Below are 16,337 nucleotides of genomic sequence, written 5' to 3'. Positions count from 1 at the left end.
ATTTCAATAACACAACATCATCAACGTTTTGTTACCTCCAGGAGAAGATCTCCTGCAGCTTCTGTCTGAAGGTGCACACATACAGGTGCAACAGCAAGTGATGCCTTAATTACCCCCCCCCCCCCCCGTGCTCAGTGGTCATGGTGGGCTGTGGGCCTGGGTGATATTCATGCTTTGTGTTGCAGGTTTCTTCTCTCAGCTGATGGTGACGTAGTTGCGCGCCTAACCGAGCCTGTCCGTGTGACTTTTACAAATGGGGGGCGGAGGGCTGTAGGGCGCAACCATTTCACACCTCCACCGGGCGAGAAGAGGCCTAATATCATATCACTGGCTAATAATTATCCGCGGATGACGACTCACAGATAAAGCTCCTCTGCAGTGACTCTCCCCGAGGCGGGGACGGATCCGCGCTCCTCCGAAGGTGCGCAAAGTCCAGCTGACAGCCGCGGCAACTTCGGAGGCGGTGCGCACGGCGGATATCACGTCGATGTGCCGGTTCTGTGCAGGAGAGGAGCCGGCGAACAGCAGCTCTACAGCAGGGGCCGGACCCACAGGAGCCACCGCGTATTCCTGCGCTACCGCAGCGGACAGAGGAGGAGGAGGAGAGCGCTGATTCACGGCTGGCAGGAGGAGGGAGAGCCGGGCTCTGAAGAGCCATTCCTACCAAGGGTGCAACCTTAAAATACCGACCCCCCCACCTCACACACACACACACACACACACACACACACACACACACACACACATCCTCCTCCTCCTCCTCCTCCCTCGTCATTGACAGCTTTGCGACCCGGTCAGTCCGTCAGACAGGGAGGATCTGGGGAGGAGGGCGCCGAGGCAGCAGAGGACGCAAAGCGATCACCTCTGGCCGGTTTGATCCAATCACCAGTACCGAGCAGGCGGGGGGAGACCTGGCTCTCCGTACATGAGGACGACGGAGCGGCTTCACCGGGGGAATTTGGTCCGAGGAGCACGTTTGGCTCCGGGGGTCCAAACAGCGAGCCGGGTGTGAGACTGCTGGAGGAGGCGCACAGGAGCTGTTTCACAGCCACTACATCAGCTCCCCGGAATACAGATCCAGGTAGGTTCCCGATGAGCAACGCATGATGCAAACTGACTGGAATGAAACAGTGTGGAGGGGTAATGAGTGGAGCACCCGGCGCAGCTGTCAGATCGCAGCAGATGACGGTCGGTGCGGGTCCGCCACCGGACCTCGACCCTGCCTGTCTGCTCCCATTGCCCCTCGTCACTGTGCACATAGGATCCACTGCAACGGGCTGAAAGGGATTCGTGATACCGTCTAATGGGTGTGCCATTCAAATAATTGGCGTCTGTCAACGCAAGTAACGGATCCCGGTGGTTACGGCACCGCCGAGTCCTTCTCGCTGCTGATTGGCTGAGCACCTGGATTTCCAGCTTTTATCCACGAGTCTTTATTCTATTTTATTTTTTTGCTGTGACTGTGGCTTCCCTCGCTTGGCCTGCCACTGTTCACAGTTTAATTTATAGACACAATAAAAGCATGCACACACGCAGGCCTATGTGCACCCTGTAAGTGACTGCGGGCCTCCGGGTGCTCCTGCAGGGATTCCCCCCTCAGGTAGCACTGACACCGGCACAGTGAGCAAGTCGGCCCCACGATGATTAATCAGGAACAGCTGAGGCTCTCCGTGTGTCTGCTGAGTCCATGTTTACGCGCATCTCGAATAGCCTCCTTAAACAAGACCCTCTTCCCAAAATAGGGAAAGGGAAGGAGATCCGCTCTCAGCAACTGCCTCAGTCATAACGCTGTCTGCAGCAGGCAGGACATACGGGGGGGGGGGGGGGGGGGGGGGGGGTGCATGGTGGTGGTCGCTTAAAGATGCACTAAATCATTCATATGTGCCTCTCTTATTAGAATCCAAGGTCTCAGTCTTAGAGATGTAAGTCATCTGGAGTTAGACTGATGAGGGCTGCTACTGGGCTGCACGTCCGTGGATTATTTCCAAGATTAGTCGATTGTTTGGTTCATAAAATAATCAAAGATTTCCCATCACAACTTCCCAAAGGCAAAGCTGGCATATTCACAGAGCTGGTTTCATTCAACAGTCCAAAAGGAAACTAAATGTACATTTAGTTTAATAACATGAGATAAACTTATATTTGGCTTCTCAAAGATGGTACCAGAGAATTTATTAAAAATGACTTAAATGATTAATTATCACCATTGTTGCCTATTTTCCGTAGATTGACTAATTGATTGATCTGCTAATTATTTCAGCTCTAAGACAGATAAATGTGTGATGTTCTGTTGGCCAGCTGTTTTCTCAGAGGTTCCTCCCTGATCACAAAAGCCTGTAAAGCTTGAAACACACTTACAAATTCCTGATGTTGCTAATATTTATTAGAAACCCCCTCTCATGGGATAAAAGTGCCCGAAGAGCTTGTTAAGCTGAAGGAATTAAATCAGTTTGGACTCTGGTGCTTGTCTGTGTCTGCACGCTGCTTCAACCTGCTCCCACCGTCACAAAAACAGGATTCAGGAAAAACATGAACTATATTTTTTGAATTTGGTGCCTCCAATAGACTTCCTTCATTATCCTAACCTTCATTAATAGATTTTTATTGTTCCGTTAGCTGGGAGATGCAGTATATTAATAAACAGTATCAATATTGTGATATAAAACAAGATATTGCCATTACCATAACATATTCTTAGAGACCACATCCTCCACCCCTGGTTTAGCAGAGAAAACAGTATGGCAGCCGCAGGTATTAAGTCAAATATTCGTGATATTTGATTTAGCAAATATCGCTGACTTCTGCGTCTTTATATTTGTAAAGAATAAAGTGGTTAAAAGTTGTTTAAATTGAGTTTAAGTGGGTTCATCCTCAACTATTTGTGGTCAAAGAGGTCGGAGTCAGGTTTAATTGGAATATGTCAAAGCTGAACTTCACCCTGAACTTCGATATGTCAGTTATAATACGGCTCTTTAGTTCCTGCGCAGTTTTAATGAACAATTTAGTCTTTTCAGTTGATTTTAATACTTTGTGGTAGCTGCTTCTGAACAGTCTTGATTAGTCCATCCCTACACTCGCAATGCAAAATACAGTCCTTAAAACTGTAATTAGTATGCAAATTGTTTTGTGTTGCTCCTAATTTAGGGGTCACGGTTCTAATGATGGTAGACATAGAGAAATGAGGCCGTTCACTCTCCGTCGCCAAACAGCACTCACTGCGATGTGTGTTGAGATAGAAAGTCAATATTTAGATAGAAAATCAATAGGAAATCCTTGTGAGGTCATACTGTACACCTGAACAGCCTGTCTGAGCGCTTTAATGTAATCATTTTAATGAGCTTCACATCTTTGCCTAAGATTATGTGTTTGGCTCTCTTAAATGATCGATCAATCAATCAACCAACCATTCAATCAATCAATCAACTGATCAGTTACTTTTAGGTATATTGACAGCAATGATGTAACATCGCAATTTTGTTAGAGGATTATTTTAGGTCGGTTTACTCTGAGTCTTTTGTGGCTGTCGAACTTTTGAAAGTCAACATATAAAACCCCGATGATGTCATTAGGGTTATATATGATGACGTCATCATGGTTATATATGATGATGTCATCGGGGTTATCTCAGATTGACAAATGGCCTGACTTTGTAACACATGGGCATTTACCAGTCCAATGAAAGACGCTATGGAGTTGCATTATGGGAATTGTAGGTTCCCAGATTTTTGGAGCATCACTTTAAGGTGGATTTATACCTCTGTTATGGGGCTACGCCACCCACGGGGTCTCTGTGCGTAGCTGACATGCGCATCATCAAAAATGTAACTACACATCAGGCTGTGGGGTCGACGGAGACTGGCGTGGGAACTACAAGAACTGTGACTGTCTGCTTGTGTTACATGTGTCTGACGGCTGCAAGTTTGAGGGTGAAGATTAGAAGTTGAAGAGAGTTCAGTTTTTTAACACAGCAGAGTGAAGTTATAAGTTACCTGTATGTAACTCACCATCGCTCTATTTCACAAAGCAAATGAAAAAATGTAAACCCAGTTTCCTGTTGACCTCTTGTGTCGGTTATACATCCAGCCTTAACACCTCTCATTAACATATGATTTGTATCTTGATGCAGAGAAGGAAATTAATCGTGATCGAGTGCGATCAGATCACATATACAGAAGATCTGGCTCATATTGTGATCAGGTCTCAGTCAGGTATAAATGCAGTTTGAACAGTGTGACCCAATTTTTGAGAAAAAAAAAAACCCTGCTAAATTAAAAGGTCGTCTAACTCCACCCCCTCCTCCTCCCACCTCACGCTGCCTAGAATTAACTACAGTAGCTGGAAAGTCTTAAGACTTATAAATGAATGATGCCCCTTTCATAGCATCACTTTCCTTAATCTGGGACACGCTATGTTTGTCGACAACTTCAACGACCCTGTCTAACTAATTTGCATATTGAGATCTGATCAGTGCTGTCAGGATCAAGATAATGAGAACACCAGGCATAAATCCAAAGGTCTGCGGCACAGCCGCCATTATCCAGATAATGTTTCCAGATACAGTTGAACCAGGCGTAAATTAATCGGCTGCTTTAATGGCGATGATTTTTCTGACAAGTTTACGTTAAGTTATGATATGTTACGTTGCGCTCCACTCAGCCCACCAGCTAAAGCAGGAATTGGGAGCTTGCTAACCTGTGAGCCAGCCGTAGTGATGTCTTCCAGCAGTCTGAGGCCTTGGTGTGTGAGGAGTATTAGACCAGAAGCATGTTCACATATTGACTGACAGCTGTGAGCCCCCACCACTGACTCTGGCCTTCCTGACTGGTTAGAGGGCTGAGACTCGCTCATAAAATTTAGACGGGAATATCTCTGCACTGCTGCCAGGCTGTTCAGTGAGTCTGGGTCACAGAAGCCTTTAACAGTGCCAGGACGTTAGAGCGATTTTATGTACCAGCTTTGGACAGGAAATGTGTCGATTATTTTGAATTTCTCGAGTATTGACCTTTGTGGCCACAATAGTGCAGGACACAGTGGCCTGATATGCGCCTGATATCCAGTAGAAATTGAACAATATGCTTCATTATCCTCCCAAAGTATTAATTAAGCTGTAGGCTACATAAAGCAGATCAATTATGAAGTGAATAACTGTTTTAATTAACTTACCGTGATAATGCTGTGTTGATGCTACCTGTGTGCCTTTACCGTAAATAAACAAAACTTGTATGTTATTAATTATTAACACTAACAGGCACTAAAGGTTGTTTAACTTAACCAAACTGCAGCAGTGAGTCTCTCCAAAGTCCACAGGCAGCAGGAATCAGGAGTAATATCCACAGGATAACAAGCTAACAGGCACTAAGTCTGCTGTTTATGAATGAATCTGGTCCCGAATCCCCCTAAGAGGTCTGGTCTGCAGTCTTCGGCGTACGGGCTTCAGTTCAGCGTCTATGGGAGTCTGTATGAGAACTGGTGGCAGCATCAGACAAGTGAAGTCTATGGTTTTGTACCGGTTTGTAGTACTGAACAGTCTCAAGACTCGAGAGGCAGACGTGCCAGTCAGTCACCACCTGCAGTGCTTAAAACTAAACTATGTCACACAGCACTTGGCTGAGTTTGCGACACTATTTAGGGTTGTAATGCTCTCATTACAGTGAGTCCTGTGACATATAAAAGCTGAATAGGTGGGAGAAGGTGCGACCTCTTGTCTTTGTTGGACTTTAGAGAATAAGTCTATTTTTATTTATGTCTATTTCCTTGAACTCACAAAAATACCAGTAGAAAAGATTAGTTTGTTCATTTTGGACCAGGACTATTTGAAGCATAATTCAACTAAAGAAAATTAGAGAAAAGTTACATACTTTAGTTTGTATGATGCTAATTTAGCTTCTGTTGAGAAGTGTAATTGCTGCCTTGATTAGATTTGAGATCATGGTTTCAGTTAATTGTCTATATGGTTTCTTCATCGTGGACTTTTCAGTTTAAAACTAATGTCACAATCTTTAACCAAGTACCCCGAGTAAATTATAGCCTACTTTATAAAAAAGACATGATCAGGGCAGCATTATGTTTTCTTGCTGTTGCAGATTAGATGTATATAAATGTAATTTTTCAGAGACAAGGTCATCATGGAACTTTTGTTATGGAAGTGCTATGAAATGCTAAATTGCTGCATTATAGGTTTTGTAGGAGGATTAGTTGGAGTAATGGTGGAGTAGTAGAAGTAGCAGCAGTAGTATCAGTAGTTTTAGTGAGGCAGTGCGTAACAGTAGCAGAGGAGGTGGTTGTGGCACATATTATATTATTATTAGGCAGTAATGAGGGTAAATTGAAAAGATGAGGAATTTTTTTTACATGCAATAAATTGATCACATATCCTTAAAATAATTAAAACTATTACTTAGAATAGTGCAAACTGTAGTGTGTATTATATAATTTGTCTTTTGGGAGACCTGGAAACGAGCACAACTATAGTTTACAGTTTCAAAATAATCTCTCTGAGCATGATTTTATTCGGCTTGTGAAATTTATAAACCTAATGGGACCAGGCAGGAGGTATTACCAGACAATTGACTCCCTCTGTCCAGTGTTACTGTATGGCCTTATATCTTTAAAATTCTCTGTGTCACTCTGGTAGTTTGCTCTTGGATTCATGGGTATTTGGTTTGTTTGCCATTTTGTTTTACCTCTGTTTATCCTGGGAAGGCAGACCGAGCAGATTCTACTCTTTCTCATCACTGTCCTCCTTCCATATTCTGATAACACTCATTCACGCATCAGAACACAAGAGTCTCCCTCTGTCTGCATTAAAGCTGCTGGAAATCAAAGTCAAATGTTGAAGGGATGGGGGATTTCAGCTCATTTAACGAGACCATAGTCAATATTTTTATATTAACAATCGACCTTAAGACTATTTGTATGTGAACAGGGTTGTGATGAACCCACAGCCTCTGAAGTTCCCCTCGGCTTGGCAGAGCTTTGTAGCATCTTTTTAGCTGTTTTGTTTTGGTTTTCAGCCAACGACTGGAATCATCTAAAAACTGACAGCACACTACATTCCCAGCACCAAACAGTAGACAGACAGAGTCAGCCAGCCAGCTGGTGGATATGATGCAACATTTAACAGCTAGAGAGCCATATATTTCCCACAGGAGTTGCTAAAGACCTAAACAGCCTAAAACAGAGTTAATATTGGATTTACATTCATCAGGTCAGCAGAGACACTGAATGATGACAAGGAAGTTTGCTTTATCGACTTAAAATACAGTTTTAATGCAGTGATTCTGAATCATGTTGCTTGTCATTTGACTAGTCTAAAAATAGAAAGGTCGAGCAAGGTTACAACGCTGTGCTGACGTAGTTTTATTGGGTCTAAAATATGAGGGGATGTTGGTCTAACCCTTCCACAAGTATATCACCTAACAATTAAATGACCGGTCATTTAATCATTCCCATCCCCAGGTTGTTGCATACTGATAGGCTCCCCCTAGCCTTTAAATCCTGGATGCTGCGTCTATTTCTGCCTCATTGCAGTTTCTGCTCATCCACCCTGGCTGGCCACCGTGCAATAAAAGAGACAGGGAGAAGCTAGCTGGTCAGCAGCACTGCCGCTCTGATTCTAAAACAGGAAAAACATTTCCTCCCTCAGCCTTCCTGTGCTCACACTATCTTTTTCATCTCTGCTGTCAGTTTTTCATCTTTGCAAACTGAACAGTTCATGTTGATATCATTTTATAACTGTAATTTCTGAACAATGTACAGGTTATTTAAAAGTTGGCTCTTGTAGGTTGGCCTGCTGTTTTAAACTTCCAGACTGGTAAAAAACAAACAAACAAAAAAAAAAACTCCAAACCAGTGCAAAACCTTTTTCCTCATTAAGAACAACTTTGTCACTCAATTATTTCCCTGTTGTTTTTGTCTGTGCTCAGCGCTGTCAGTTCTCACAGGGGTTGCATGGCTGGCTCCTGTCCATATAAATGGCTCTGCTGATTCGGTTAAATTTAAGTTCCTTGTCTCTGCCTCTGCTCCCGTTTGCTGTCGTTCCCTTTTCTATCCTGCTGTTCTGCAATCAACATCTTTTTTAACATCTAAGGAATTTCATTTTGAGCTGAGATATCCTCCCTTTTTATGTTTTATTACCTCTAAAAATAAAAAAAAATGCAGTTCTGGGAGGACGTATGTCTCTGACTGTTATTGAGGTTATGAGCCCACAAAAGGCATCATAATAACACAGTCAGTGATGCAATTATTTGTTCCTGTGAACCATTAAATTAGAAATATTAGAAATAATTAATTCCAGAATAGATTGATTGGTTTTGCTAATGCTTGAATTTGCACAGAAGATGCTGATTGAAACTTTTCTAGTATTTTTTTTTTTTTTTTGCAGACATCAGGTGTGTGTTGACACTGCTCAGGTTCCAGGGTAAATATTTGGCTTTTAAATAGATGTGAGTGCTTCAAATATGCCAGTTTGACTATCCACACCTCCACTAAGTATTTTGTCAGCTATCCAAACTGGCCAGTGGTCCGTCTGGATGATATAATTTCCAAAAATATCACCTGGGACTTCAAGTAGCTGGAGTTATTTTAAGTCTTCAGATCCAGTGTACCTAGTAGGAGTTAAATCAAATAAGAAATCTGCATTACACAGCATAACATCTGCCATTTAATGGATGCTTTTATCCAAAGTGCCTCAAAGTGCCATGTGTATATACTGTACACATTTTAGTGCAGGCGGCCCCAGAGGTAATCAACCCTTTAACCAGGAATCAGAACACAAGAATGCACTTTCAGGTACAAAATGTAAAAACGACTCAAACTAGACAAAGCTCAACAAACGCAAAGGGAAACAACTGTCATGGTAATAAAAGAAATGTAATCCTCCAGTGAATTCAGGAGGGACTGATTAACTCACACTGCCTGTATCTCTCTGAAGAGATAACTTTAATTCAGACTAAACTGCCTTTGTGCCTCATGGGCCCAAAGGTGAGGTGGAGGCTTCAGAGGGGCTCCACCCACCCTCCCGAACCACTAAATAATCACAGATACCACTGAAAAGAGAGCCTCAGTGATAAATCCCCTGTGTTACATCTTTTAAGTTTGGGGTGGTTAACTATTCTTTATTCTCGCATTGCCTTTGGCCTCAGCTGTTAGCATCAAAAGAATCGTGAAGTCCTGTCTCATGAGAGCTGACGAGGTGCGTAAGATGCTTAGCCTGAGCTTTTTATGAATTCGGACAATGTCTGCATTGTTGTTGTAATGCTGCTCTCTCTTGCGGAAGTGGTAAGTTTGCATTTAGAGCTCAGTATATAATGAATTTGGACGGGACATCTGTACCTTTTGTTTTAGTTTGCCTCTTGATGGTCTCCTGCCTCCTCTCTGCTGTTTTTGTTTTTTTTTTTGCCAATGCGACACTTTGGACAGTGCTTAGTTTGGCAACATTGCACGCCTGCTGAACGAGCTGTTTGGTTCAGAGCTGTGTATTACCCCTGAGAATTCAGACAATCACGCTCAAATCCACATTATTGGGCACTCGTATCCACATCTGAACTGAAAATAAACTTTATGATTGGAAATGAGCCCACAGGCTATGATTTTATTAAACTAATGTTATCTACATTGTTCACATAGTGGTTTACAGACCTGAAAATCTCATGAATTTCTAAGCATGGGGACATGATTTCCAGCCCGCCCCTCTTAGATAACATCAAGGTCTCATGACTATGCTGTTTAATAAATAGGAGGTAGAAACTCTTACAGGGGGAAACTGGGATCATTTAAATCTGTGCTCCCAAATAAAGCAGAGAATTTACTTTCTTGCTCAGACAGTTTGTGTTTTCCACCCTGCGTTACACAGTCTTACAGATTTGTACAACTACTACTCCTCAAACTTGGGATTTAAAATAATGAGGAAATACCCTAAGGTTGGATAATCATTTCATTATATGATTGCCTTCATTATTTAATTATGTGACTAAAATTAATGAATTGTTACTGCATTTAGTAAGTACAATAAATATTTATATATTAATAAAGCAATAGATGCCTTCATTTATCGAATAAGAAAGCCCAAAGCAATGTGGTACAATTGTTTTATCACTGTCGTCCCTGTCTGGATGTTGTTTCTCACGTAAAAGATAAAGATATAATATATCACCCAAATAATCTTTATTGTTTCTGTCTGGTGTCCTAGGTGGTGGGTGGAGAAAAAGCACAGCCCAGTGCTGGATCCCAGAGGGACCGTCAGTGTGGTAAGGACCCTTGAGACGAAGGAGGGTGCATGGAGGGTTCAAGGCCTGTAAAGCCAGGGTCGTCAGCCTGCCTCTGGTTGGGGCTGGTCTCTGTGGCTGTGGCCTTCCTTTGTACAGAGGCCCGGACCACTCCGAGCCCTCTGCTCAGTCCCAGCAATGCAACCTGTGAGGGGAACTCGAAGTGTCGTACAGGGATCATCCTGCCCATATGGTATCCAGAGGATCCCTCCATGGGAGACAAGATCGCACGGGTCATCGTGTATTTTGTGGCCCTGATCTACATGTTTCTCGGGGTGTCCATCATTGCTGACCGCTTCATGGCGGCCATTGAAGTTATCACTTCCCAGGAGAAGGAAATTGTCATCAAAAGGCCCAATGGGGAAACAACCACCACCACAATCAGGGTGTGGAATGAAACAGTCTCCAACCTCACCCTCATGGCCTTAGGCTCGTCCGCCCCTGAGATTATGCTTTCTGTAATCGAGGTTTGTGGACATGGGTTCAAATCTGGTGAGCTCGGGCCCTCGACAATTGTCGGCAGTGCAGCCTTCAATATGTTTGTCATCATTGGCCTCTGTGTGTCTGTTATTCCCCAAGGAGAGGTACGCAAGGTCAAACACCTCCGAGTGTTCTTTGTCACTGCAGGCTGGAGCATTTTTGCTTACATCTGGCTCTACATGATCCTGGCTGTGTTTTCTCCCAACGTTGTCCAAGTCTGGGAGGGTCTACTCACGCTGGCCTTCTTCCCCATATGTGTAGTCCTGGCCTGGGTGGCGGACAGACGTCTGCTCTTCTATAGGTTCATGCATAAGAAGTATCGCACTGACAAACACAGGGGCGTCATCATCGAGACGGAGGCTGAACGCTCCAAGGGAATTGAGATGGACGGCAAGATGGTCAACTCTCACTTCATGGATGGAGGCGCGGCCAGCAATCTGATCGGTTTGATCGAGAGCAAGGAGGTGGACGAGTCCCGGCGCGACATGATCCGCATCTTGAAAGATCTAAAGCAGAAGCATCCGGAGAAAGAGCTGGATCAGCTGGTCGAGATGGCCAACTACTATGCTCTCTCGCATCAGCAAAAGAGCCGTGCCTTCTACCGCATCCAAGCTACACGCATGATGACAGGCGCTGGAAATATCCTGAAGAAACACGTGGCAGAACAGGCGAAGAAGAGTGTCAGCGTGCAGGAGGTGCACGTGGAGGAACCAGAAGAGTACGTATCAAGGATCGCTTTTGAGCCTGCTGTCTACCAGTGCCTCGAGAACTGTGGCGCCGCCATTCTGACCATCACCAGAAAGGGTGGCGACATCAACAAGACGATCTACGTGGATTATAAGACAGAGGACGGCTCGGCCAATGCTGGGGCTGACTACGAGTTCACAGAGGGTACAGTAGTATTCAAACCAGGGGAGATGATCAAGGAAATAAGCATTGGCATCATAGACGATGACATCTTTGAAGAGGACGAGCACTTTTTCGTGCGCCTCAGTAATTTGCGTGTCTTGGAGACTGAGGATGAGGTGCTGTCCCCCAACAGTCTCCCGTACCCAAAGGCCATGCTGGGCTTCCCCACCGTGGCCACTGTGACCATCCTGGATGACGATCATTCTGGCATCTTCACCTTTGAGAGCAACTCGGCGCATGTCAGTGAGAGCATCGGTATTATGGAAGTGAAAGTGCTGAGGACTTCTGGAGCAAGGGGGACGGTCATTGTGCCTTATCGCACCATGGAGGGACTCGCCAAAGGAGGAGGGGAGGACTTTGAAGACACCTATGGAGAGCTTGAGTTCAAGAACGATGAGACGTGGTAAGACAGCAGTTCTGTTTTTCTAATGGTTGTGGGGCAACTGCTTTTCATTAATGTGTTGTTGGCAATTTATTATTGGCTATTACCTGATTTTTAATCACCCAAGGTTATTGAAAAATGAAATGAATTTAGGAGTCATAAATAAGCGATTTCCTTTGTGTCCTTGTTTTTGCATCCCGTTGATTTGTGTGCTTTGATTTAGAATTACAGTTTGATAGTGGTAAACCTGTCAAGAAACGATATGATCGCTACCTTCAAAGCTGTTCGGCAGTCTCCCAGATACACGTCTCATCCCTGCTTTTGATTCAAATATGTTGTCTCCTTTGCCTCTTGACATAATTTAATTTAGAACGTTCTCTGGTAACCTGTTCGTGTGTTGTTTGCACTCGTCACTGTGAATTTTAAATGCTTTTTTCTTTACATGGTTAGGCAGTGTACTCTCTATATCCCCTTGTTTGCCTGTCAAGAGATTTAGCTTTCATCAGAGTGCTTTGGTAGCAATCCCGTGTGTGTCGCACGCAACAGGGATTCAACTTTCGGATTCGTCACACAACCGTGGAAACAGGAAGTCCTTAAGTAACCCTTCCCTTGCTTCTCTAATCCCTGCTGCTTTTGTTTTGTCGAACTTTGGGTTTATGCTCTTTTCTTTTTTTATTGTTTGTGTTTGATGTCTGCTTCAATTGAAGCAGAGCAGTTGGGAGGAACAGAACGAGGATATTAGAAGAGAGGGAGAGTTACAGGAAAGGTCAAAGGCCAGGTTCAGGTTCATGGCAGTCTTTTAGATGTAACATATAACATGAGTGACAAGATCGGGGGCTCGATTCTTTTTGGAGGCAGCCGTGCTACAAGAGCTTACAGTTTGGTCCTAAGCCTCTGTTCATAGTAGTAACGTCTTATGTAAATTGTGTGTGTTATTTAGTCTTGTCAACTGTACCATCTGTGTACGATACTGCACGACAAAAACACATAGGCTACCAGCTGAGTGGGCATATTTGTTGCAATAATAGCAACATACTATACTGTAATACAAAGAGCATTGGGGCAATATATGACATAATACCACAGCGTTTTGTCCCATGCATGTAATGCAGTGCTCTGGGATGCTGGCATGTGTACAGAATTGCGCCTCTTGTGAAATATTGATTTGTTTATTTCACAGCTTGCATCCGCTTGCATCTCACACATCAGTCTGCAGGCACTGAATCAAAGTGACATCCGTCCATGACATTCCCTTCCCCGACCAATCAGGACCCTCTCAGCAGGCCGTGGCTGACTGGCAGGGTCTGTGCCCCAGGGTGTGGGTTCCTGAGGGCTGAGGCAGCCCGGGAGACCGGCGGCGGGGGAATGAGTGTCGGGGTGATCAGCATGCTCTTGGGGCCTGCTGAGCTCTCAGGGTTTTGCTTGATTTATGTGAGAGAGGCTTTTTGGGCTGGGCCTGAAGGCTGCCGGGGGAGCAGAGGGGAGAGATGTGGAGAATGACTATTATTATGAGACTGCCGTGATGTTGTTGGCATTGTGAGGGAATGCTGCTTCTATCGATCAGTTCATTGTGTTGCACGTTGTGCTGCGAGTTAGATGTTCTTACATTGCAGCGTTGCTCCGATGTGAGAGCGCACAATGTGACATGCTGTGAATTGAGAAATACAAGTAGTGATCTGGGAGCACAATCTGACTGTATGGTTGAATAATTACTTCTTCAGTATAACAGTAAGGGCTTGTGTTGAAGAAATTATTAAATTATGTCAGATTCTGAATATTACATTTATTAGAAATGGAAAACATGAGACACTGTGAATAAATGCTAATGATCTGGGAGAAGAATTGGTGTAATTATTATTGTTTTTGAACATTTAATTGAACAGTAAAGACCAGTATTGAAGAGATTTGGCCACCCCTCTTATTCAGTCATATAAATTCCCTCGACATACATTTTAACAAAGTGAAAAATATTTGTCCTCCTCCCAGTGGCTCTAAAATTTGCTAAATATTGCTATTTCTGTCCAGGCAACCAGCGTAGACTGAGGAAGTTACTGACATAACCTGTGACATGTTAAATTGAAGATAATGTGTGTTCATTAGTAACTGGTAGCTGTATATTTTGAACATTTGAGAGAGCCAGGCTAGCTGTTCCCATGTTTCTGGTCCTTATTTTAAGCTATGCTAACTATCTCCTGGCTGTAGTTTCATATTTAACAGACAGATTTAGCATTTAGCATTTAGGCTTGAACCTCCTCCAGTTCTTTACAGTTCAGAAACAAAGCTTCATTATGGGACAAAGGTCCTAATATCCGACCTTTTTAATCCTTTTATTGAGAGCTAAAATCATGTTGTTGCTTTTAAATCAGCTGTAAATGCAAACTCTTGACATTTTCAGCGGCAGTGAAGAGAATAGGCTGCGTGAAAAAAAAAAAAAAAGATAACTAAATAATAAGCGTCAAAATCACCATCTGTGGAATAAATGTCAAAGAAATAGTCACGTTGATAAATGTGCAGTTGTACACTGACAATGTAGAGTTTTATTGTCCACACTGACAGAAATGGTACAAAATAAACAAGATTACTTTTACTGCAACTCCCACAGTCAGCGCTGATTAATGTACTCACTGTAGAGCAATGATAAATGTTATGTGATCACTCAAAACATACTGGACATTATTCAATTAAGCAGTTAAAACAATGAAAATTGTTCATATGCATGAGCACGCTCGCACATTATTTTGAAAATGTTCCCGTCCTCCTTCAGAGACTTGTGGATCTTGTGTAGCAATGGCAGACTGCTATTACAGAACTCCCAACAAATCTCCAGAAATTTCCATAATTACACTCGGATAGTGATGAATTAGATTCTGTGTGCATCCATAAAAAAAAAGAAAAAAGACAAAGAGGAACAGTGGAAGTGACAGCTTCATCCAGAAGCATACTAGAAGATTCATGAGAACATTTCCATACACAAAACAAAGGGGATGAATGTGTAGAATATTCACTAAAGGCGTAATTACAATGATGTTTCCTCAGCTGCCTGGAAAGCTCTCCTCAGGGTCGTTTTAATGCTCACAACAAAAAAAAAATACAGAATTTATTTGCCTCCATTGACTTTACATGCATATTCCACTCCAGTGGCGTGTGTGTGGAAACCGACAATGACAATGTTTATTTCCATTTTGCAAATTACAGAAGGATTCCCTCCCTGGCACGTGGTTAAAGCAGCTAATTGAGTGTTAATTGCGATGAATAAATGAGGACAGAGTGCGCTCCCTGTGTAAAGGGCAAGTTTTTTTTTGATATCTTTAGGACAATTAGACCACATAATGCTTCAGCACTCATGCTCTTCCTTTCCCTCTCACCCTGTTTTATGAGGCACTGACTCTCAATCTCTTTTGACACACTTTAGGCCCATTGTTATCAAACCAGAGTGGAAATTTATTACAGTCCTAATCTGGAGCTCTGGAATACATCACTCCAATTCTTAGCCAGACAATAGTTCTCAGCACGAAGGATGAAGTTTAATAGTTTTTTTTTTTTTTTTTTTTTGGTGGTGCTGCTTCAGCTCAGAGCCAACAGATATGAACCTCATCCAGGCTCCACAAGCTTCGTAAATGTACATTTTATGGCGGTCAAACCTATAAAGCCACTTCTGAGGTAAAGGCTTCCTCATAGGCTAAAGACAGGGACACATTGTGGGGGGGTATAGAGCAGCAGTTCCCAGCCTTTATGGCTTATACGAGGCAGTGAGGCAATATCTGTTTACATTATTCATTTAGAAGATACTAACAGGAATGAATGAATGAATGAAGAATCTAAGCCACATGTGACCTGTGATCACAGCTTATTGCCTCAGCGTGGACGTGAGAGCAGGGCTGCAACTAACAATTTCAGTTTCTATCTCTTAATTATTTTTGTGTCTAATTAATGAATCGTTTTAACTCCAATGTGCCAGAAAACAGTTACAAATGCTCCTAATAAATTCCCCGAGCCCAAGGTGACATCCTCAGATTGCTTGTTTCATCAGAGCAACAGTCCAGAACCCAAAGATCTTTAATCTACAGTAATATGAGACAGAGAAAAAGCAGCACATTCATACAGTTGAGAAACTGGAAACAGGTAACGAGGTCTGAGTATTTCTGCTGAAAAATGACTTAAATGATGAATCAGTACCACAATTTTTCAACTAACTTATGACTCGACTAATAGTCTCAGCACGAGGATGATTTTTCCCTTTTCATATTGTAAAAAGTATGCAATGTTTCACAAGAAATAAACCAAAAAAAATAGAGAAAAGT

The 16,337-nt window shown here is 43.1% G+C and overlaps 1 protein-coding gene across 5 annotated transcripts in view; it reads left to right on the top strand.

The window, feature by feature from the left end:
- The first annotated feature begins 786 nt into the window (after positions 1–786).
- Positions 787–16,337, top strand: part of slc8a3 (solute carrier family 8 member 3) — a 110,411-nt gene continuing 94,860 nt past the window's right edge. For 3 of the 5 annotated variants that reach the window (XM_071498480.1, XM_071498478.1, XM_071498482.1), the window contains exons 1-2: positions 946–1,081; positions 10,190–12,057. In XM_071498480.1, coding sequence (XP_071354581.1) covers positions 10,277–12,057 — 1,781 coding nt within the window. In that variant the 5' untranslated portion in view covers positions 946–1,081; positions 10,190–10,276. Of the gene's footprint in view, positions 1,082–10,189; positions 12,058–16,337 lie in introns of all 5 variants that reach the window. The other 2 variants (XM_071498481.1, XM_071498479.1) reach the window with 2 other exon arrangements.

This window comes from Trachinotus anak, unplaced genomic scaffold, assembly GCF_046630095.1.
Source record: "Trachinotus anak isolate AG129_WGS33_773 ecotype Australia unplaced genomic scaffold, CSIRO_AGI_Tana_v1 ptg000015l, whole genome shotgun sequence".
Taxonomy (NCBI): Eukaryota; Metazoa; Chordata; class Actinopteri; order Carangiformes; family Carangidae; genus Trachinotus; species Trachinotus anak.
The sequence above is the reverse complement of the archived record's forward strand: the minus strand, read 5'-3'. Positions and strand labels throughout refer to the sequence as shown.